At 40.8% G+C, this 24,022-nt stretch overlaps 1 protein-coding gene across 5 annotated transcripts in view; it reads right to left on the minus strand.

Annotated features, from left to right (window-relative positions):
* DENND5B (DENN domain containing 5B) overlaps nucleotides 1–24,022 on the minus strand; it is a 163,085-nt gene that overhangs the window by 25,578 nt on the left and 113,485 nt on the right. For 4 of the 5 annotated variants that reach the window (XM_084617287.1, XM_084617286.1, XM_084617289.1 and 1 more), the window contains 5 exons: nucleotides 18,950–19,043; nucleotides 15,243–15,374; nucleotides 10,158–10,310; nucleotides 9,576–9,654; nucleotides 5,195–5,276 (listed from right to left, as the gene is read on the minus strand). In XM_084617287.1, the coding sequence (XP_084473413.1) occupies nucleotides 5,195–5,276; nucleotides 9,576–9,654; nucleotides 10,158–10,310; nucleotides 15,243–15,374; nucleotides 18,950–19,043 (540 nt within the window). Of the gene's footprint in view, nucleotides 1–4,043; nucleotides 4,241–5,194; nucleotides 5,277–9,575; nucleotides 9,655–10,157; nucleotides 10,311–15,242; nucleotides 15,375–18,949; nucleotides 19,044–24,022 lie in introns of those variants that run through there. The other variant, XM_084617290.1, reaches the window with a different exon arrangement.

The raw sequence follows: 24,022 nt of genomic DNA on the forward strand, positions 1-24,022 counted from the left end.
ACTAAATAGAATATATTCTTTTCTGAAGAGAAAATTCAAATAGATATGTCCCTAAACCTTAATTTATTCTCCTTCTGTAAATCATAGCTGTCTGGTTCTGGTACAGTGGTATAAACTGACCTCATGGGACAACAGTCAAGCAAATGACTGCATGGTGTTCATCTGTTGTAATGTGGTGTGCAGTAGCTCTAGTTGAAAACCAGTCAAGAGGTAACTCTAAACATCCCACAGCCTGGTATAAATTGTAGTCCTTTTTTCCTAAAGCGGTTCAGCTACTGACAACAAAAAGAGGCTTTCCTGGTCTGGATTGAGATGCATCGGCAGTGCTTTGCGTCATGAATACTCATACATTTGGGGTGGGGGAAGGAAGGAAACTTAAGGAACTTTGAAATTGAAGTGGAGATGATACAATATAAAGACACCCAGGTAGCACTTAAAAACAGAGCAAATGACTTCATTTACTGTCTTGCTGTACTCCAGTGCGTCTCACTCATGTAGTAAAGTTTGAAAGCCTGTAGGGGACAAGGAAGCTTGGAGGTTGAGGTGACTGTGCCAGGCAGTTCCTCCGAAGGGAACGTTTTCATTTGAGGTGTCAGGGACTGCTCTGACTTACTGCCAGTTCAAACCAACCTTTTGATGTTTCAGGTGACTTCAGTCAGAGTGCTGGTGTCAGAAAAGTGCAATAGCAAAGAGGATAAAAAGATGACACGATGATGGCTTTCCTGGAGGGCTGCCACCAATTTACAGATAGAAGCAAACCAAAGCGTCTTGCAGAGTGTTTCCCTGTCCATATAAAAGCAAGATGTAGTCGGGTGTTAGCTAACTGCATTTCTTTGGCAAAACAGTAGTAGCAACATGAATTACCAGGTGACTATTGAGAACACTCTCCAGTGATGAGATCACGTAGTTTAGTCAAAACAACACATTTCATCTTACCTACAGCACATAGTTAACTTGTTTCGCTACTTGTATGCAGTGTTGTTGTAGCCATATTGGTCCCAGGATATTGGAGACAAGGTGGGTGAAGTAATAACAGAAGTTGGTCCAATAGAAGACATTACCTCACTCACCTGGTCTCGTTTCACTGCAGTAATGTTAGAGGGCAGGGAATATTTACAGTACATTTGGTGCGTATGGTGCTTTACAAGCAAAAGAAAAAAAGATGTGCCTGTGTAGAGAGGGGTTTGTGTTCCAAGTTAGACAACTTGATATGCCACCTAGAAATAAGAGGACCGATAAAGGAATGGGAACGCTGAACAGGAGGTAGACTGACACCATATAAAGTAATAAGGTTACTTGTTTTTGTATCAACATGTCATGTTCACGTCTGTCACAGTATGGATGCTGACATAGGTTTGTCTAAATGTAGCTCTGTTAAGTTGGCAAACATGGAGTTCTGTTAAGTTGGCAAACATGGAAGGAGTCAATGACTACTGGAAGCAGTTGAAGCACAAGAGACTTGAAACGGAAGCCTGCGTGTTGTACAAGACTAGGCAGGTTATTTCAGGCATACGAGGCAGCATGGTGAACGCTGCACGCAGGATGTGTGTTTTCCAAACGGTGGCAGAGTTGACTAATGAAAGCATGCCCTAGCTACACTGCTTGAATCACGTGATCACTTCCTATTCCATGGGAAAAATAATTGAAGCAAAATGCCCCCTTCAACTTCTGTACCCCCATGAATATTCACACATAGATCTGGTCATACCACAAGCTAAAGTCTGGATGATAAATTGAATCTAACGTACATAACCCTCCAGCATGTTTTCCTCCCACCATAAGGGAGGTGTGAAGATGTGATTAACGGTTTAACTACACACAAAGGTTTATGGTGACATCAAAAGGATGGATCATGGTTGAAGTACTACTGAGTGTCATGTGGCATGAAGGGTTTGTCTTCACATACAGCGGTGGAGCTGCGCGGTTGTAGCACTTCAGTGAAGACGCTGCTATGCTGATGGGAGAGCTTCTCTCGTGGACACAGTTAATCCAGCTCCCCAAGAGGCAGTAGCTATGTCGACAGGAAAAGCTCTGCCATCAACATAGCTCTGTCTACACAGGGAGGTTGGTCAGTATCACTCCCATCACTCAGGTGTGGATTTTTCACACCACTGAGCGATGTAGTCATACCGATAGAGGTCTGTAGCGTAGACGTGGCCTAAATCTACTAATAGTAAATAGATTAAGCAGTGCCCTAAGTATTGCCTGTTTTGATAGTTATAAGGTTATGTAAACATCTTACAATGATTCAGCCTTGCTTTCTATCACTTTGAACAAGGTGATAGTTCTTGCGTATGTCCAATATTGTGCCCACTGCCTCCCTGACACAAAGTTGTGCTTTAAAAGTAATAGGGAGACAAAGCAAAAAGCAATTTTCTACTGTATTTTGCTTTACAAAAAACCTATACACCATTCTTGCCTGATATATAGAGAATTGTCCAAATATCTGGTAGGGATGGTCTCTAAAGAATAGGCTGCTGGATTGAGAGTCAGGAGCTGTGGTCTCTTTTCCCAGCTCTGCCGCTGCCCTGCTGTGATACCTTGGGCAAGTCTCTTCACCTCAGTTTGCTTCTCTTTACCTTTCCACCCTTTCTTTTGTCTGCTTAGACTGTAAGCTCTGCAGGGGAAGGAGTCTCTCTCTGTGTGTGTACAGCACCTAGCCCACTATAAGACCTCATCTGAGTTGGGGAGTATAGGCTGTACCACTGCCACCAGTTGATTTATAGTAAACCAAAATTAGTGTGAAAGAGTAGCTTTTGTTTCTGAAATGTTACTGAGTAGGTTAGAAGCCATTACCAATATCTTCACAGTAAATCTTCTGTTCAGTGTTTTTCTGACAATAATGGGAATCAGTATTTATGCTGGGCAATGCTGTACATATATCCCCGTTTTTAAACTGATTTTTAATAAGTTGTAAGAGCTAGTCAGATTCCCACCGTTGCTGCCAATTTCATTTGCAAAGTCCACAAATGTTCTATTTTACTTATTACAGTTTGCGTTTGTTAACATTGATATTGATTACTGAGCCTTTTTATATTTTAGCTAGGCTGTATGTTTTTCAAGTGTACAATCTATACAAATCCTTGAGCCAAACACCAGTGCCATGGATTTAAAGTTCTTTCAGTAACATAAAAGACATGTGGTAGCCACTGCTGGGCTAATTTTCAGGACTTGCTGACTGGTTGATGATTTAGAAGAGCAACTGACCTGCCAAAGATCAGTCAATCAGCAAGCCTTCCAGAAGAAAAGGGACAGTTTTAAGACCAACAGTCCAACAACTAAATTGAATGACCTTTTACTACTTCCTTCTAAGCAATGATTTGGAGAGGTGGTAATCCACCAGGAGCAGAAAGTAGGATTCCAGTAGAAATTCACAACCCAGTACCATCCTGAGATCCCTTTAAAAAAAAAAAAAAATGTACAAGCAGCAACTGAGTCCTCATGGCAACAAATGATAAGTCATGTTAGAACGATCTACTTTTGTTAGAAAGAACTCTCTCTTTGTCATCTTGGTTATTCATCCATTTGGTCAGAACTATCCCCTGTTAAAGTGATGACATTACTGATTACTAGGGATATAAAATTTACTTTGACTCTTGATCTCTCCAGAGAAAAAATAAATTAATCCACTGAGCAATTAAAAGTCACCAACATATGCAGTAACACAAGAGTCTCAAAAACAAACAAACAAACAAAACAAAAACACCACACAAACCAAAAAGCCCAGAGCAGCTGAACTGGTTTAGTTGTAAAAAAAGACACGTGTGCTTTGTCAATTGTACACACACACAGTTATTTAGTTTCCATCCTTGTCCCACTGACAGATGGCCACATCACAACCCTCCCCCCACACACAAATGGCAGTAACTAGCAACTTGGTTGACAGTGTCTTCAGAGAAGCCAAAGACTGAATGAGCCATGGAGTCAACACTACTGTCTCATCTGCAGAGGGGATCTCTCTGGATCTGAAGCTATCGTTGAAGTGTTCACGGTTCACACCAAACATGTGCATGAACACAGGGTATGTAAATTCTGCATCTTTGAAAGATGATGGCTTGAGAGCCCTGGAGACTGAAGCCCTTTAGTCACAGAATAGGTACAGTGTAGACAGCAAGCATGGAAGCTACTAAGCTGTACCTCCATATGGTCTATGTCAGTGTGCCTGAACTCTGGTCTGGAGGGAGCACATCCACATTTGAGATGGTAGAAGTCTCTGTGGCCCATTCATCCACTGACCTTTCTGAACACAAAAACATTAACAAGGTTGCTAGTTAGTAGTAGTAATGGCATTATTGATGATATGAATATTTGTTCGTAGGGGAGATGATGAGACCAATTGCTATTAGATGGTAACAACTTTTGGTCACTACCAACCTGAATTGAAATTGAACTAGTGACCTAGCAGTGAAAAGTCTTAAATCTCATTACTGATCCCCGAGTCATCTAAGCCCCCAAATTACTTAACATGATTTAAGTTCCTCTGGGCCGTCAGTATATAAAACAACAGTAGTAGTAATTTTCTATCAGCTGATTAATTTTGTAATAAAACATTTGTCTTATAAATGTTATATGGTGCATCTCAAAAAACACAGCAGATATTATATAGCTTTCTGTACCCTAACCTACAGATAAATCCACATGTCAGGAATAATATTTCACTGAGAGCAACCACTAAAATATGTGCTTGCTTGATGTATGTTTTCAAGGTCCTATTACCATTTGAATAGCAATTTTTGATGAAATATCCATTTAGAAACGAATATAGCTCAGCCATTGTTGGCAGATTTTTATGTCCATCTGGATTCTAATTTTTCTGTTTTTCCTTGGCGAACTTAGGTTTTCCTGTTTCAACAAATAAAATATCGTACCAGGTATTTCCGCAACTCTACTTAAAATTAAAATACTTTTAGGTAGCAAAAAATATATCAGCAATAACCATTTCCAATACTGTGTACAAATTTTCTTTTCATGACCTTTTAGCTGCAGTAAATCAAAGCAGCGTGCAAAACTAAAGGTTTTATAAAATGTATTAAGAGGTAAACCACATGGATTGGAGTATGTGGTCCTTACATAGAAGAAGAATGATGTATTCTGCTCAACCTGAATAAATCCGAAGCATTTGCGTTAATGGGAATCTCTGTGTAATGCTCCTTATGAAAGCCATAATAAATGCTTTAAGAGTAAAATACTGTACCTCATATCATGAATAAGTGAGACTCTCAGTGTAGGTAATGTAATTCCTGTGTCAGATTTCCTTCTTTCCGGGCCAAGAGCAACTGTATAGAAAAAAAAATACATAAAATTAAAAGAATAAAAAATTACAGTAGTTTGCAGTACATTCTGTGACGTTGCACTCTATATGATTTTATAAAAATATGCTAATGAGTGAATATAAAGTAACTGGAATATGCTTCATGCAAAAGGTCTCTTGTAAGGTATCATTACAAAGCTTATAATCTACTGAGTCTGGTGGTCATCCCATTTGTATAAATGTATCACTTGTATCTGAAACTAGAAATATGAAATATAACTTTCGGAGGACTTGTGGCACCTTAGAGACTAACCAATTTATTAGAGCATAAGCTTTCGTGAGCTACAGCTCACTTCCTCAGATGCATCTGAGGAAGTGAGCTGTAGCTCACGAAAGCTTATGCTCTAATAAATTGGTTAGTCTCTAAGGTGCCACAAGTCCTCCTTTTCTTTTTGCGAATACAGACTAACACGGCTGCTACTCTGAAATATAACTTTGAGGTCCTATTGTAGTTATGCAAAGTGTGGGCCATTAATGGTGGTTTGGAATCTTAATGGCTCCCATTAACCAGGACAATTGACTGTAGATTGCTCTGTTTTACTTGTAAGTCTTCCTGTATAGTGTGGGCTGGCAAGTGGATAATGAAGTGACATGTGATCATGTTACCTGAACTGAAATCCATCTTTAACCTGGTGCTTTTCCATTGAGAAGGAGGGGTGGGAACCCAGAGGGACGAAGGATGCCCGCCTTATGCAAAAGATATATAAGTAGGTGGAACAGAACAAAGGGGATTTCTCATGATGGCCACCCCATAACTACCACCTGAGCTGGAACAAGGGCTGTACCAGGCGAAAGGATTGTGCCCAGACTAGGAAGGCATCCAGTCTGTGGAAGAAACTTGTTGAAATATCTCTGAGGATGAGATTTTAATCTGTATTCAGTTTTATTACTGTACTAGACTTAGACTCGTGTGTTTTTATTTTGCTTGGTAATTCACTTTGTTCTGTCTGTTACTACTTGGAACCACTTAAATCCTACTTTCTGTATTTAATAAAATCACTTTTTATTCATTAATTAACCCAGAGTATCTATTAATACCCGGGGGGGGGTGGAGGGGGGAGACAAACAGCCGTGCATGTCTCTCTATCAGTGTTATAGAGGGCGAACAATTTAGGAGTTTACCCTGTATAAGCTTTATACAGGGTAAAACTGATTTATTGGGGTTTGGACCCCATTGGGAGTTGGGCATCTGAGTGTTAAAGACAGGAACACTTCTTAACTTGCTTTCAGTTAAGTCCGCAGCTTTAGGGCATGTGGTTCAGACCCTGGGTCTGTGTTGGAGCAGACTGGTGTGTCTGGCTCCACAAGACAGAGTGCTGAAGTCCCAAGCTGGCAGGGAAAGCAGGGGCAGAAGTAGTCTTGGCACATCAGTTGGCAGCCCCAAGGGGGTTTCTGTGATCCAACCCGTCACACATTCATCTACACATCTGTAGAAGAAATCATACAACACTGAGAACTACAACAGTTACATGCAGTTTCAGGAATACTGCCAGGCAAAGTGTTTTTCAGTTTGTCTGCCTCCACATTAATACATAATCTAGGTCCCTTTTTCCTTTAGCTAATTCAGGGCTAAACTTGGAGACTTCAGATGATTCATCAAATGCATCCTTCTTTGCATATGAAATACATAGAAGTAAATCTGTTCCATAAGGCCTTCACACTTGATAAAACTATTTTTACTGAAATCTCAATCTGAAACCCATTTGATAAATTTAGAGGAAGTAAAACTAGCATATTAGATATTGAGACTGTCAAGCATTTCTGCACTCTAGTATTATAATCTGACTTTGCCATTACATATTTTGCACTCTGGAATTTATGCTTGCCAGTCAGATTACTTAGTGGCTGTCCATTAGTCATAGACAGTGGCATGCGGTGACATTATTAATGAGACATGCAACTACATCTTAGATTACAGATATAAACTTCCCACCCTGATGAAGGGTTTGAGCCGCTAGCTCTGGTCTACCATGGACAACTCAGTTCTACACTTGCATGCCTTTTTTCAGTTCTTCATACAGAAATGCACTTAGTTAATTCACCTTAAGAACTCAACAAATGTTTCCATATAGCTATAATCTAATAGATCTTAGCCACATGTGTGTAATTTTAGTAGATACATGGTATGAGAATGCAAACCTCAAAGAGCTATGCTAATCATCTATGGCACACATAAATTAATCATCTGCCAGAAATGTACAAAGATATAATGTCTCATTAATGATCACTGAATCACTCACTCATGCAAAAGAGAAGTTTCCCTCTTCGCTTACATAAAGTTTTAAGGGGACTTGCCATTATGTATTCAATTCTACACTTACATGCCTTTTTAGTGACATTCCACAAAACAGTGTCCTCCATGCAGCATGATCTTGCGCACACAGTGTGTGCAAGGTCACACTGTGCAGAAGATGCTATTTTGTTCTACAAAATGGTATCCCCATGCAAGTTCTAGGGCCAAATGGAATCATCTCAGGGGCCACCAGTTGGACCACATTTTAATTCTGGGGCTTGCAATGCAGGATGACATGTCCCTGGTCACTGATGCTTATTACAAAGCTGTCATGACTCAAAACATCAGTTTATCCATAGATATATACTTGGGGCCTGATCCCGTGAGATGCTGAGTTCTCTCAAATCCTACTATTGGGATTTCAGCAAGAACTCTGAATGAGGGCATTGAGAAAGTGCTGAATCCTTTCCAAAACGCTCTCCTTGATTAGCCAATTGCTGAGAGAGAGGGAAGATTCACACACACTCATTTGGTGTAAGTATGCCATTATGACTGCACTGAATTTTGTGAAATACCTTATGTCTGTCCAAGACACAATCCTCAATTAACTCCTGACATAAACACTGCTATCAGCATAAACTGGAAATACCCAGGGACATCTGATATATTAAAAAAACAAAATCGGAGGCAAATCAGGAAGACCATCTAATTCAGCTGAAAGTCTTACAGAAACAATGCTGAGCAACAACTGCAGTGCAGGGGAGTTCACTGCCATACCAAAAGAATCATGCATTACTTTACATTAAAGTAGTTTAATGGTTTTAGAATGCCAAACCAAAGGGAATTCCCACTAGGCATGAACTGAGAGCCTGGGCCAATGAGCGAGGATCAGTTCTATGTAACTACTGAATGCAGTGTTCGCTTCACTCCCTCCAAGCTTGAGATTGCTTGTATAGGCCACATGCCATGGAATTCAAACCTTGCTGTCTGAAGAATAATGATCTAGATTAATAAGCATGAATACCAAATTTATAAAAAATAATTCCATTACACATGAGAGCCCAGATTAATGTTCCTGTTTATATGCCCTGATATACCTAGATCTCAGAAGTGATGCACAAAATTCCCTCTTCCTAAGACTAACTTACATTTCTGGAAATAGTCTACAAAATCTGTCTCCTATCCATTAAAAGCTCAGTCATACACTTGGTATGTTCTTGGCCAATAAGTTTCATCACAGCCTGATGATCCTAGAAGAGCAAAGTCTGTCCTTTGTGTATCCTGAATACACTCAATCTTCAAGTGAGGATGGGTAACCAGCAGGTTATTGATGCAAGGAAAGCATCTTGAATGTTTGCACTGAAGTTTCAACAGCTTAAATCTTTTTTTGTACAAATCCATTAAAGACTTCTAAATATTTTATAGAAGATAACAATAAAAATTTGTACATCTGTTTATTTGAGGAATGCTATAAAAGACAGACCATTCTCACTGATGGAAGATTTGCAGCCTCAAGTTGGGCCTCATGTCTTCAATAAATCCAACTGGACGCAACTGAAGTCTGGCACACTGTAATATTGTCTAGTATTTACAAAATGCTCCTTATTGTCAGAAATGGTCTAGGTATACTTGGTCCTGCCTCAGAGGAAGGGGCTGCACTTGACCTCTTGAGGTGCCTTTCAGCCCTACATTTCTGTAAACCACTTCAGAAAACATACCGACTTTTCATACCTTAGTTGCAGCTTAGTCAGAGTTTAAATGGAAGAAACTAAGCAAAATGACACATGCCATCGTTTTCCTGAAGATGGTAATAGTTATGGCATCATTTGATGCAAATAAGCCATCTGTTTAGTCTAGAGATCAAATATTTGAAAGAACTCAAATTACAAGTGTGATGTCAGTATCACGGACATTGAAAATACAAAATAAAATCCACCACAAAGTTCTGCAGCCTTAGGCCAACCAGAACCAAGATTGCTTACTGCTGAATCTTAGAGACCATATATGGAAAGCAAACTCCTGAATACTCACCTGGGGACTCTGTCATATGTTCTTGCTTCTCTTCCCTTTCCTGGTACTGAAGCAAATGGGACCACAAAGCAGATTTCCCCTGAAAATAGAACATATAGGAGAAGTTTAAAATAAATGAGAAAGGAGCCAAATTAAAAAGCTAGATACTCGATTAGAGCCTGGTGATTTAGTGAATCCAGAACGTAACTTTGGGTTCTTGCTTCAATTCTTTGTTCTTGAGCAAAGAAACCAACCGAACAGGAAAGGACCACCTCACAGAACAAGTAATTTCCTGTGATCATGAAGCTTTCTCTGTATCCATTGTTTTTCTCCTCAGTGTTCCCTCCCCAGTCCTTCACTGCTCGAGGATGGAAAAAACTATTTTATTATTACAATTTGTGGAAAGGCGTCTCTTGAAAGCCTCACAAAAAGTTTAGGAAATGAATAGCTGCGCCTTGAAGCATTTAGATACCCTCAGGTCTATTGAGAAATGATATAGCTAAGTAGTAGTTTAAAGGGATGGATTATAGGAAATACTTTTAATATGTGCAAAATGGTATTGTGTACATGTGCTTTTTCCTGACCAAGTTTCAAGTTACCAACCTGTTTGACTTGTAGACCATGGCTCCAAATCCTTTCCAACAGGTCACAAAGACTAGCAATCAATGTATTTTCCTCCAGTCCTGTTATGTTGGCCTCTCCATGTCCCAGCTCTACTGCTTCATGGCCCATCTTCTCTACCAACATACGTTTAGTCTATAAAACAGCAAGATTTACAGAGTATATATCCAGCAAGCTGTGAAATATACAGATTAGTAAACTTTCAGGAGTGCATCTACTGGCTTAAAATCATCCAGTATCCCTTGAATTCTGGCCACGGAAACATCAATTCTGATTACAAAATGTCTATAGTCAAAATAATATTAATTTTAGATAAGTTTCTATATAATGTATAACATAAGGAATTTGATACTGCATAAACTACGACTGATGCAATTATACTTAGACATCAACAAATTGTGTTTCTTCAGCTACACAGGAGGGCTTTTCTATTGTTCATGGAAGAGGTGCTCTATACTGGAAACAAGGACTTCATGGGTAGCATACACAATGGTCACTACACTCTGTGGACTGCTCCTTTTTGGTAGAGGCTCCCAAAACCTTGTCAGTGTGTGAACATTTTAATAGAGTTTATATGAACACCTTCTTTCCAATTTGCAATCACGCATACCACCTCTTCTCCCCCATTCCCAATGCCATAAAATCTCTACAACATGCCTGGAAAAGAAATGTATTTCTTTTAATGCAATTTAGCAGCTGGACATACCAAGGGAGAGGGTCCTCTGCCCGGTAACTATCTCTGGCATACCAGCAGGGCCGGATTTAAGGTTATGAGGGGCCTAAGCCTAATGGGAGGGAAGGGCCTAAGTATGAATTACATATTGCGAAAAAATAAAATGTCAAACATTTATCTACGTACGTATTTACATATTATTTATTTATGTAAAATTAACAAGTTTGAAGAATTGAGTGGGAGTAGAACAAACAGATACTTTTGAGTAAGAGGTACCAAGAGGGATGCTACCCTGTCCTTCTCTTAGCCCTCCTAGGTAGTAGAGTGCTCATCTGAAGAAGGATGAACACTGAAACATTCCCCATCCTACTCACCTCTTTCAACCTTGTGCTTCTACCCTCAGCTCTCCAAATGGCACAGTGCAAAGCCAAGCCCTGTAGGTGTTTCCCCCAAACTTTGGCCTCTACACCATATAGCCTGTCTCACTCTGTCTGCAATCTGGGAGGCAGCCAGCTTTTATTATATAAAAGAAAATCACTCAGGTGTAAAACCCACTGTAGTAGAGGAAGCAATAGTGGGAAAATTACATTGGGTGGCATTGTATTTTAGGCTGCCTTGCTCTGAAAGCTGCCTCCCAGTGTTGCACTGGCTGAGGACAATGAATTACTGTTTTCACAGTGAACCCAAATATTATTTGTGGGATGATACCCAGTTTGTGTAGTTAATCTCCACAGATTCACCATATCAGGCCATTCTGTCACCAAGCTCTTCCACAATTAGAATCATAGGACTGGAATGGACCTCAAGAAGCCATCTAGTCTGGTTCCCTGCACTCATGGCAGGACTAAGTATTGTCTATTGTGACAAAGCTCTGTCCTTGCCTCCGTGGGTCCCGTGTTTCCTGGTGGATTTTGCAAGCCTCAGAGGCTCACTGTGACCCTCCACGTAACCCTTCTTTCTCTAGAGACAAGGGTCACAGTCTACTGAGCCATTTTCATCATAAGCCAGCAAGGGAGGTGAGGAGAAGTTATCCTTCCTTGCACAGTCTCTGTGGTCTCCCAGTCTCAGCAATTAATCAGGGGGCAAAGGTGGGGGCCCGGGCCCACCCTCTACTCCCGGCTCCAGCCCAGGGACCCAAATAGTATCAGCTATGGTAGCTGATCTTTTAGAAACATGACATGTACAATTCCCTGGGCTACGTCCCCCACAACAGCCCTCACTTCCTCAAGCTCCACTTCACCCTTACCTCAGGGCCTCCTTCCGTGTGCCTGATATGGTGTGTACTACTCAGCCTCTCCAACAGCACAACTTCCTCCCACAGCTCCTGACATGCACACCCACCTGACTGACTGGGAGGCTTTTAACTAGTTTCAGCCAGCCCCTGATTGGCTTCAGGTGTCCCAATCAACCAAGCATTCTCCCTGCATTCTGGAAAGTTCTTAACTGGCCCCAGGTGTCTTAATTGACCTGGAGCAGCTGCCGTTTCACTTATCCTGGTACCAGGGATTTGTTTATCCTGGAGCTAATATATCTATCTCCCACTACTTTTCTATAGCCATCTGGCCTTGCCCCATCACACTATTCGAGAATTTGTGATGAGCGCTCTGACATGAGCGTTTTTAAAACATGAATTCTCTGTACACCAGGCCCCCACAGTTTGTTTGTGTTTGTTTTAAGCTGTCCGTAAGAAAAAGGTAACAGCTAGAAGTGACACAAATCGTTAGATGGTTGCCCAGTCACAATATTTAGCACTTCTGTACTATGTTAGCTCTTCAAAATCACTAGACAAACATTAAACAAACTTAATTTAAAGACTTTCACCTTTTGAATGACTAGGAGTTGACAAAACTGAGCTATTCCTTCGTGTTCTCTGTCCTTCTGAACAAAAAGACTTCATTGAAAATCAGCATCTTAAAAGAACCATTAAGGATCTTTCAAAAGAACCATCCAACCAAGGCTGCTGTAGTGACACCCTGATTACATCAGGTCTGGGTGTTTAAGGCTGGTGTAGAATGAAGGGAGAACTTCCTGTTTCATTTGCATGTGTAAATGAAGCAGACCTTGCTTATTTTTTTTCCCCTTAAAGTGCTCAGAGTTTAGGGGAGGAAAGTTAATGAGATTCTGCTTATACCAGATGTGAAAAAGCAGAAGGGACCAAAATCTATTCTTGTGCAAAAATCTGTTTTCCCTGAAGTCAACAAGGCTACACAGGTGTAACTGTCAGCAGGAATTGGCCTGTGTTCTCATTCCCCTCTCAAATCACACATATTCCATGCTCACCCAACATTTTCCACTTGGGAGAGAAGTTAGTTTGAGTTGGGGCAGAAAAATTAGGATTAACTTCAGGTTTATTTAGCTTTAAGTTTTTGGAATGAAACTCAAAAGAAATCAAATGTGAGGTACTTTTATGATGGATTGAAGTGCTAGGTAACCAGCAAATGGACAGAACCCACCTTTAGCCTAATCAGCCAGTCTTTCTATCACATCCTGCTAAGAAGTGGATTTAAAATCCTTGAAGAGGGGAGGGAGAAACCTACAACATTGTGTGTTGAGCTTCCTCCAGTGCTTTTGCCACCCCTTAAAAGTACGAAGATGTGTTGGTCTATGGAACTAGGCCAGAGTTGGACAAACTTTTTGGCCTGAGCGCCACATTGGGGTTCCAAAACTGTATGGAGGGCCGGGTAGGGAAGGCTGTGCCTCCCAAAACAGCCTGGCCCCTGTCCCCTATCAGCCCCCTCCCACTTCCCACCCCGGACTGCCTCCCTCAGAGCCCCCGATCCATCTACCCCACCCCCGCTCCTTGTCTCCTGACTGTCCCCTCCTGGGACCGCCTGCCCCTAACCACCCCCCCAGGACCCCACCCCCTATCCAACCCTTCCTGCTCCCTGTCCCCTGACCCCATCCACACACCCACCCCCTGACAGGCCCCCCAGGACTCCCATGCCTATCCAACTGCCCTGCTCCCTATCCCCGACTGCCCCCTAGGACTCCATGCCCCTTATCCAACGCCCCTGCTCCTCACCCCCTTACCATGCCACTCAGAGCACGAGGACTGGCAGCCACGATGCCTGGCTGGAGCCATGATGCCTGGGTAGAGCCACATCACCTCCCAGTCTAGAGCACCAGGGCAGGCCAGCACCTCTCGCAGCACCTCCCCGGCAGGAGTTCACAGCCCCGCCACCCAGAACGCTGGTGGCAAGGCAAGCAGAAGCTGCAGGGGAGGGGAAACAGCAGGGGAGGGGCCGGGGGCTGGCCTCCCCAGCCAGGAGCTCAAGGGCCAGGCCTGATATGGCCCGCAGGCTGTAGTTTGCCCACCTCTGTACTAGGCTGAGCATAAGGTATAGGCAGCCAAGTTCTTTCATCTCAGTACAAAAAATACATCACAGAAAAAAATTGGATTTCTTTGATTTTATTACAGTTCAATACAATATTGAACATAGTGCATCATAAATCTGAAGCCCCTTGATGGGGGGTACTGTAAAAGTTAAAGTACTGGTAAGCAGAATGGGATGTTTTGTTTTTCCTACAAATGTGTGGGAATTGGTTCCTTATACATGGGAGGGCAATAATTTTGGCTGGAGCTGGATAGATTGTGTGCAGGCTCTGTGCAAACTTCCCATCCTACCCCTCTGGTACTGCCTCTTGCCCCCGGCACACCTTTGCCCTCCCTGCCCACACACAGGCACTCACCAGTTGTCCAGAGATGGGACCCAGCACACACAGAAGATGACTGTGATGGGCACTAGGACCCAGCGTCCTGGAGCTGCTTGCCAGCCTCAGCCGAGGAGAGGGACAGAGGGAGCTTCTTCCCTCCCTGACAGCTAAGCAGAACTCCAAAGAAATCCGGGGTGGGTGAAACTGGCGGGTGGGGGGCAATGCCTGCTGAAACTACACCCACGGCTGGCACGGGTTCCCGTGGTAACCGGATTTTTAGTGTCCGGTCACCAGGGTTAACTGGATACCTGACAGTATGTTCCTGCAGCGTGGGGAGACTCAGACGGGTCTGCTGCTTCCAGCTGGCTGGGAGCTGAGTTCCTGCCGAGCCACAGGGAACTGCTTTGCCTTTCCTGCTGGCAGGAGCGCTCCAGCAGGAGTACGTGAGCAAGCTTGCTCCCCTTCACCCAGCCCCTGCTGTGGCCCCTTCCTGACCAGTAGGGCCTAAAAATAGGAGGGCCTAAGGCTATAGCCTTAGTAGCCTATGGGTTAATCTGGCCCTGCATACCAGGGGACCAACTGAGGGTCTGATTCTGTGAGGTCTCAAAGCAGAGAACTACCAGTGAAAGCAATGGGAGTTTGGTTGTTATGGATCTTTCCTGCAACTCCTCCTCAAAGAGGTTTTCATTCTGCTTATAGAAGGGTGGAAAACATACATGGTTTTTTTAAAAAACACTTACCTTCATGCGACATTCTTTCAGTAACCCTTCCACGAATTTCCAGTTTGTCTGAGCAATTACAGCTGGAGAAAGATCAGAGAGTTTGGGTTGCCTTAAATTTTTCCCCAAACTCCTTGCCTCTTGCATGTATTTCTAAAAGAAACAGAATTAGCATTAGTCTGACACGACAGATTCCCTGACTTCCTTAACTGTTGACAGCTAAGCACGGATATAAAAAGGACTCAGCATGTAAATCTATGCACTGTAGTGATTTATCTGAAGCTTTACGTATAGGAGTGGAGAAGTGTAACACTCCACAGGCCAACAGAGGGGTGGGGGTGGGGGAGAGAGGGGAATAAATAAATAAAAACATACATACTCACTCACTCCAGTGTGGTATGTGCAATCAAAACGTCAAACAGAACTAGCCCGTGGATTGTGTTATTAGCTAGTATTACAGCTACTACAGAGTTATTATAGAGTTACAGCTACTACAGAGTTAGCCAAAGTGATAGTTTCAGTCAGCATAAAAGTCTAAACCTGCATTAAACATTTCTTTCCATTGTTATTTGATTTTCACGAGTAAAAGGGATGAAAAAGCCCACTGAATAATCTAAAGAAGTTAGCATGAAGTTGAATGAAAAATACTTTTGAAAGAACTAGAAAAACAAGTGTGTGGAAAGGGGAAGGAAGCTGGACTCATTGATTTCAAAGAATTTTGGCTTAGGAAAAAAAAGATGTGGGACAAGTTGGCTCTTGTCCTTACTGACAAGCTTTCTTAATCACTGGGGAGTTTATTAATTCTTAGACTTGTTTTAAACAAAACTCCATTTTTGGACTCATTTTGGAAAATGGCATTAATGCAAGGTAGACAGACAAACAGTGTAAAGCCAAGGTTTTAAAAACATGAGTGCCTAAAGTTCATTTAAATCTGTGGTCTGATATTCAGAAGTGCTGAACATTTATTCACACTAGAGAGCACGCTATGTGCTTAGCATTTCTAAAAGTCAGACCACAGATGTAGGTGCTTAAATGTGGAGTTAGAAGCCTAACTTTAGGCACCCATTTTTTAAATAAAATGTTGTTAAACTCAGCAGACAAGTACTTAAAAATAGGTCTGATGATTACAAGTTTGATACTCTATTGGAATGCTGTTGAATAAAACAATTTAAAAGTATGATGCTCATATCCCCATATTGTAATGAACTGTCTCCTGCTATGGGTAGGTGTTGTCTCAAGATTGAAGAATTTCCCACTTGTTTTCATCCACTTAATTCTGTCTGCACTTAAGGCCCCACAGAAAGACTGGATGGTACTTCCTTCAGAGATATATAGTGTTGCTGTTTAATTGGGCTGCAGGGCTTACTTAGAGCTAGACAATGCACAGGGACTGTTTCTGCAGCACTTTCAGACCTTCCCTGTCTGGAGAGGAGATAATTTTAAATTAGTTTAATGAAAACAAATTCCAAAATTTGTGTTGCTGTGAGTTGACCAAAATTGCTTGAGCATGAAAAAAAAATGTTGGAAGATCATGGCAGAATGCAAAATTTGGACAAGTTAACTCACAGCCTGTTCAATAGATCTGAGCTATTACGCACATACGCCTGGTTATCATCATCTCTAATTGAACCCAAAACATTGTTATGCATAAATAAGATGAGAAAGGAATAAAAACATTAAACAGTTGTTTTAGGCAATAACGAAATGAAAGTATTCTGTTCAACATCTGGCAGCCTCACAATAGTAGTTTCATCTAATTTGTGCCAAAATAATAAACATTATGAGAACAGTGAAAGGGGAATAACTAAACAGGGATAGATATAAAACTTCTCTTTAAAGGGAAAAGGATAAAGAAAATAAATCAAAGTGCGGTCATAGTCTGAAGAGTGAAAAAATTTAGACAACTGAGCTCTACTCCTTAGCATGTCCTCAAATCATAATGTGTTACATACCGACAAACATTTTTAATCCTGCTAACTCTGTTGGTCCTGCAAGTTCTACAGAAGAGCAAGTCTGCTACAGAAAGAGCAAGCTGGATTCTATTCTGCCTGTGCATCAGTATCAACCAACTACCATCACTACTTAAGCTTTCACTGCCGAATCTTTACTTGTGGCCTAATATCACAACACAGAAGGACACAGCTTGAACTTGAGATCCTAAGCCGTGAAAAAACAACTTTAGGAGCATAAACTTAGTCAGAGGCTTAAAATGAAATCCCATGACTTCATTTTCAGTGTTACTTTTCTGACTGTAACCACACTTCAGTAACTGCAGGGGTGTGCGTATGTGCTACAAAAAGGAGAGATTGAAGTGATGTTGAAGAGTGATTCCTTATTCTAGTAAGACCACTCAAAGCAGCTTTCAGCAAAAAAAACAAAACAAAACAAAACAAAAAAAACATACCAGGCAGCATTCAGAGAAGGATTTTTTAGGAGGTCGTGCAGGAGGGGGTGGCCCCTGATCCCACTCCCAGAATGCCATTGAGTTCTGATGAATCAAAAGCTCCTCCGATGGCTAAGAGGAGCCAGATATACCAATGGCAGAAAAGCCCGAAGGAAAGAGAGGAGACAAAGCAAAACAAGCATGCATATGATCCACAACAACAAAAAAGAAAGAAAAAATTAAATACTTGATGAAGCACTGAAAGGGTTATGCTGAGATATATACAATGCAATGTTTAAAGCTATATTTACAAAGTCACATTAACAAAAATAGCAACAAACTTTTATAAAGGCTGTTTTGCTTTGTTTCAATGAAACTGAATTTTAAAGTTGCGACTGAAGAATTCAATTTTACTTAATATTTTAATTTCAAAGAGCAACCCTGGTAAAGCTTATTCAGTAAGGCCAATGGCAAAACAGTATAAAGGCTTGGTGGATTTTTGTTTGTTTTTCTAATGATAAAAATAGCACAAGAAATACAGTCACAGTGAAAAATGTGGCAGAAAATGTTTTTTTAAACAATCAAAAGGAGAAACTGAAGAGACAGGAAAAAGCACACAAGTAATTGAAGTTTACAAGATGTGTGGAAGTTTCCAAGCTTTGGATACAAGTTAAAACAAAAAACAAAAAAACCCCAAATAAATCCACACCAAATACTTCCCTTTTAAATGGGCTAACTAGTAAAAGTTTCTAATCTAGGCAACACAAAAGAGAACGCTTACAATAAATCCTCCTCCTTTTTGTCGCCAAGTGGTCAGTGTTTATCATAACATATCTGAAAAACTCAAATAATTTTTACTGGCCCAAATCTGACAACTCCATCCACACAAATGGGTCTACCTGAATAAGTATAGTTGTAGGATTGGGGTCTATATTAGCAAAAGTCTGTTTTATTACGATGCAGAGCCTCAGAGTTTAGTATTTTAAAACTTTGATTTGTTATAAGATGGAAAAATTGGTGTAAAATATTAAGTCTGACTTTCATTTGCATTTTGCAGTATAGGTATTTACGAATTTTCAGCTACGGTAGTAGTTTAAACAATCTACACTAATACACTGCTTTACAGTTCAATTTAGAAAATACAAAATCTCTACAGTGCATGGACACAATTTTGAACATCTTAAAATTACATACTAGATGTATAAATTATATGTACATCATGTAATGGTCACAAAGATGAATGAAAACCTTATGGCATCAAACATTGCCGAAGGCAGCAAAATACACTTTGGTTAAGTCTATGTTCTTTGACTTAAGCCCCCTGGTGCCTGCAGATATCACCTACCTCTCTTAAATCATTGTCCAGTCCAATATGTTCTGAATGTTGTCTAAGGCGATCTTTCCTGCGTTGTGTTGTGGCACTTCGACTGACCCACCGACTGAAATTATGTAATAAGAGAAATCAGAAGAGAAAGCTTTTGTCAGTCGCTGCAGTAAGCGTGAAGGAATTATGCATTTCAAAGCAGCACATGTGCATAAAAATTTGTAAATTACAACATGTATTAGTGTTGATGAATTTCTGACAACCCTAAAGGTAAGGCTTCATGGCAGATGGGGAACCAGCAAAGCCCCCAAAAAAAGGATGCTTGCGGGGTCTCACGTAATACAGCACAAGTTACTAGTGACTGGCTGATGATTGTGTACAGAGTAGTGTATATAAAATCAGAGCACGCGGAAATAGTATTTATTTACCTTAACCAAAAATGTGTGTTTTTTGAAGTTTTTGAACATTCAATTTGTATTCCACTCCTTTGTAATTAACTTGTTTGCCAACAATGGCATTCAACATTGGTTTAATTTCATACTACCTGTCCTTGTGCATGTTTTTAACAACCTTTCTATGCCAAGTTGAATGAAAATGCTGTGTAATGTTGTATACAGGACACACAGCACAGTACACCAGGAAAATTACATTAGGGCAGACTGAATTTAAGGTTTACAGTTTTTGGGGGGTGGGTGGGTGGAGGGGGGAGAACATTCTACAACACATCTCATTGAGTTGGATTTGGTGTAGTTTTGCTGGTTTATTTATTTTAAAACAACCAACCAGGAATATAAGTAGCATCATCATCATCATCTTTGGTGACACTTCTATTGCAGATGGATTACATGCTAAAATAAAATATACGGGGCTGTAGCAGTTTACATAATGAATTACAGGATTCAGTTTCCTCCTCACAATGCTAGCAAACAAAAACTGACTATTACTACTGCCCACAGGACTACGCTAGTTCACATCAACCTCCTGGCACTGATATTGTGCATTTCCTCAATCAAAAGAAATACAAGGAAAAACCAGTGGTGGGCCAAAGTAATGTTAAAAGTTAATTAGAACTTCATTATTTGATTAGTTCTGTAATGAGTGATGTCACAGAGGACAGGTGAAGGGCAGACAATAACACCTAATTTTAAAAAGAGAAATAAAGAGGACCCAGAGATTTATAGACCAGTCGGCTTAACTTCGGTATCTGGAAGGAAACTTGAACAAAATATTAAACTATTTATAAGTACCTAAAGGATAATCAGGTAATAGCAGCCAATATGGATTTGTCGATCACAAATCATGCCAAACCAAACTAAATTTCCTACTTTGACCGGATTACTGGCATAGTAGATGGGGGGTGGGAAAGCAGAAGATGTGATTTATCTCAAGTTTAGAAAAGCTTCTGACATGGTCCCACTTGATATTCTCGTAACCAGACTAGGGAAATGTGGTCCAGATGCAATTACTACAAGATGGGTGCACAACTGGTTCAAAGACCATACTTAAAGAGTAGTTACCAGTGATTTACAGTCAATCTTAGAGGGAGTATCTAGAGGGGTCTTGCAAGCGTCTGTCCTGATTACCAGCACTATTCAATATTTTCATTAATGACATGGATAATTTTGTGGAGAATATGCTTATAAAATTTATGAATGACACAAAGCTGGGAGAGGTTGCAAGTACTTTGGAGGACTGGGTTAGAATTCAAAACAACCTTGATAAACTGGAGGTTTGGTCTGAAATCAATAAAATGAAATTCAATAAAGACAAGGGCAAAGTACTACATTTAGGAAGGAAAAATCAAATGCACAAAATCAAAATGGGGAGTAAGTGACAAGGCAACAACACAAGGGACAAGGTGGGTGAGGTAATATCTTTTAATGGACCAACTTCTGTGGTTGAGAGGGGCAATAGTACTGCAGAGAAGGATCTGGGGATTATAGTGGATCACCAATTGAACATTAGCCAACAATGAGATGCAGTTGTGAAAAAGGCTAACATCACTGCTGCTTTTTCTTTTTCTTTTTTTTTTAAGATAAACTCAAGACTGTCAAATATAACATGTGAGAAATAATTGTCCCGCTTTACTGAATACTGGTGAGGCCTCAGCTGGAGGCTTGTGTCCAGGTTTGGGTGCCACACTAAGAAAGATGTAGACGAACTGGAGACAGTCCAGAGGAGAGCAAAAATGATAGGTTTAGAAAAATCTAAATCTGGCTTTGCTTTTTAGCCCGACTTAATTTTTAATATTTAGTCTGAACTCTGGACAGCGCTTTAGTTCCCCTCCACCTGCATATATTCATATTTTTGTTGTTGTTGCAATTATTGGAAAATCAAAGTGGTCAAGATGGTGCATGCTTGAGCTGAGTGAACATCTAAGGCTATGTCGACACTACAAGTTAGGGGTGAGACTCCCTTTCTCTTGGGCACAGACTAATGCAAGCTCTCATCAAGCTAGCACGAGTCTAACTAGCAGTGAAACGGCTGTGGCGCTGGTAGCCGAGGCACAGCTGGGCTGAACACAGTACAAACCCACCTGAAACCAGAGGGTATTTACGCTGCATGGCTCAGCTATGCCTCGGCTGCCATTACCGTTCTACCACTGCCATGCAAACTCCTGGTAGCTTGATGACTAATGAGGGAGGAGAGGGGAAAGAGTCTGAGCAACCCACTGGGATTTTGAATCTCTTGGGGGAGCTGGCTGGAACATTTTGTGAAGAATTAACAGGAGGTAAGCAGGGAAGATGAAGGAATTTTAGAACATTTCAGCCTCTCTCTTCTTGGGCCACATAGGTCTTGCCTGAAATCTCATTGCTTGAAAAATTAAGCGGTTTTAATATTTAATGGCAAAGATCAGATTTAAAATTAATTTTTCTTCATACATACAGAAAGTATGGAGGTCAGTGTATCTATGAGTGACCTATTTTGTTTGTTCTTCCTCAAAGAAAATGCTACTACTAACATGGTTCTGGTTACTTCTGAGGACTGTCCTGTGGAATGCCCTGGAACAGATGGTAAATATGAGCAGGGAACAATAGGCCACTTTGGTATGCTCCTGGCATCTCACTTCCACAGTATTTATGAAGGAAGAACTCCTGTCAGTGTATTATTTCAGAGGAGGAGCCAGAGAAATGATTCTTCCACTCAAACATGGGGAACCATACGAGCAAGCCCCTGAAAAGAAGTCTATTGACAAGGGAGTCCTGGCAGGTAGAAAGTAAATAAACTACTCTTCAGCACTTTAAACAATTTTTAGGTATGGATGTGTGCATGTGTGTGGTGGGAAGGGATTAACGATGTCCATTTCTAAAGGTAACATACCTGAGGTGTTTAATTTCTCTAATAAAATAGCATGAAAGCCAACGTCAAGTTTGATAGGCCTAAAAACAATATACTTCTACAGCTGTCTCACATACACAAGGACTAAACTTCAATATTGCAGTCAGGCATATTTTTCTTTTCCAACAGATGAAAAGGGGAGAGGAGTGAGTGGAAGCAGTTTATGATTCATAGCTACGGCACGTGCTGCAGCGTATACAACATCCTGACAGGGCACAAGAACATGAAGAAACTGCATTTAATGTTAACTTAATGTTACATGTTTATGTAACTCCCCATCATCACCACTAAGATGGACATGCTCAGAACACAGAGGGGAAGGAGACAAGAAATACATTCACCTATACCATAGAAGATAAGCCCTTCGACGAAGAGCAGCTGCCAAGGTAGGTTGCTTTTTAGGCCTACAAACCTTGGCAGTTCACCTTTTACCCACAAGTAACATATGTTTTAAACCCTCTCATGTGCATGAAATAGCTTGATCTTTTGTTGCCAGCATCATCATGCCATAAACTGGTGACCATCAATCAACTTCTCCAGCTTTTGTATTCATTTACTAGCAAGGAGATTTATTACATCTTCAGAACAAATGGAGGCATGCGTGCGTACACACAGTATAGGGGAGTGAGAGTGAGAGAGAGAGATATGTATATGTAAACAATTCTGCATTTGATTTGCTCAGCTCAGTATACTTCTACACAGAGTTAGAATATCAACAAATAGAACAAAAGCTCAAGTAGCCGCCAAATCAAAGTAGCACCAAATGGAAGGTCAAAACCAAGATCAGTATCTTGCAACAAACAGTTTGGCTGACAATTTGGGGCTTGAGGTGTGTTCTGTACTAGATTTCTGTAGCAGATTTCTACATTCAACTCTCTGGAGGATAAAGGGAGCTGAGGTGTTTTTTGTTTTTGTTTTTACAGGGCAGAACAGATTGGGTTTTTTTGCGACTTCATTGCTTTGGTGGTAACAGGAGATCTTTTAAACAGCTAATATGGAGAAAAAGCTAAGTAAAATGACCTGCAGCCATTCTGTTTTGCACTGTAATCTTGTCAGATTATATAAATGGAAGTGATTTGGAGGAATGGCATAAAACCACCTAGTGCTGCAGGAAGTGGTGATGACAATTCCACAGGTGCCACTTTTCTCTTCGTCTTAGTACTAAACCATTTCTCCCATGTGGTGTTTGGCCTGCAAACTCCTTAAGGCAGGAGCTTTGTCTGTAAGGTGACAAACACCACACACACGGTATAGACATAATAAGTACATGGTGCTGTGGGGCACTGTAGGAATGGGGATGCATATTTTTCATGTCATCTTTAGTTCTTCATGCATGACATTTCACAAGCCATTTTATTAATGTAGATCTAGCCATTTCTCAAAGGGTAGAGCAAGAGGCACCATATCATTATGCTTTTAGACTGGGGTTGACCAAGGGAGCAAAAAGTAAAAGGCTCAAGTATTGGATTTTGAATCCTCTAAACCATCCTTGATTCACTTTCAATCAGATTGCATACATATAGTCAGAATAAGTCAAATTCTAGTCTTAATGAAAAGCATTTGAACAAAACATTGAAATAGAGCATTCCTGTTACTCTTATCACTGCTCTGCCATATTAGCTAACAAAACGTAAATCTGAAATATATGTTATTTACACTTCAAATAAAAGAAAGCATTCTTTTATTATTTGTATGGGTTACGCAAGATCTGCATTTCAGGCTGATGGAGTCTAACTGCCTTTTACTTAGATGCAG

This window comes from Lepidochelys olivacea (genome assembly GCF_965140295.1).
Source record: "Lepidochelys olivacea isolate rLepOli2 genome assembly, chromosome: 1".
Lineage (NCBI taxonomy): Eukaryota > Metazoa > Chordata > Testudines > Cheloniidae > Lepidochelys > Lepidochelys olivacea.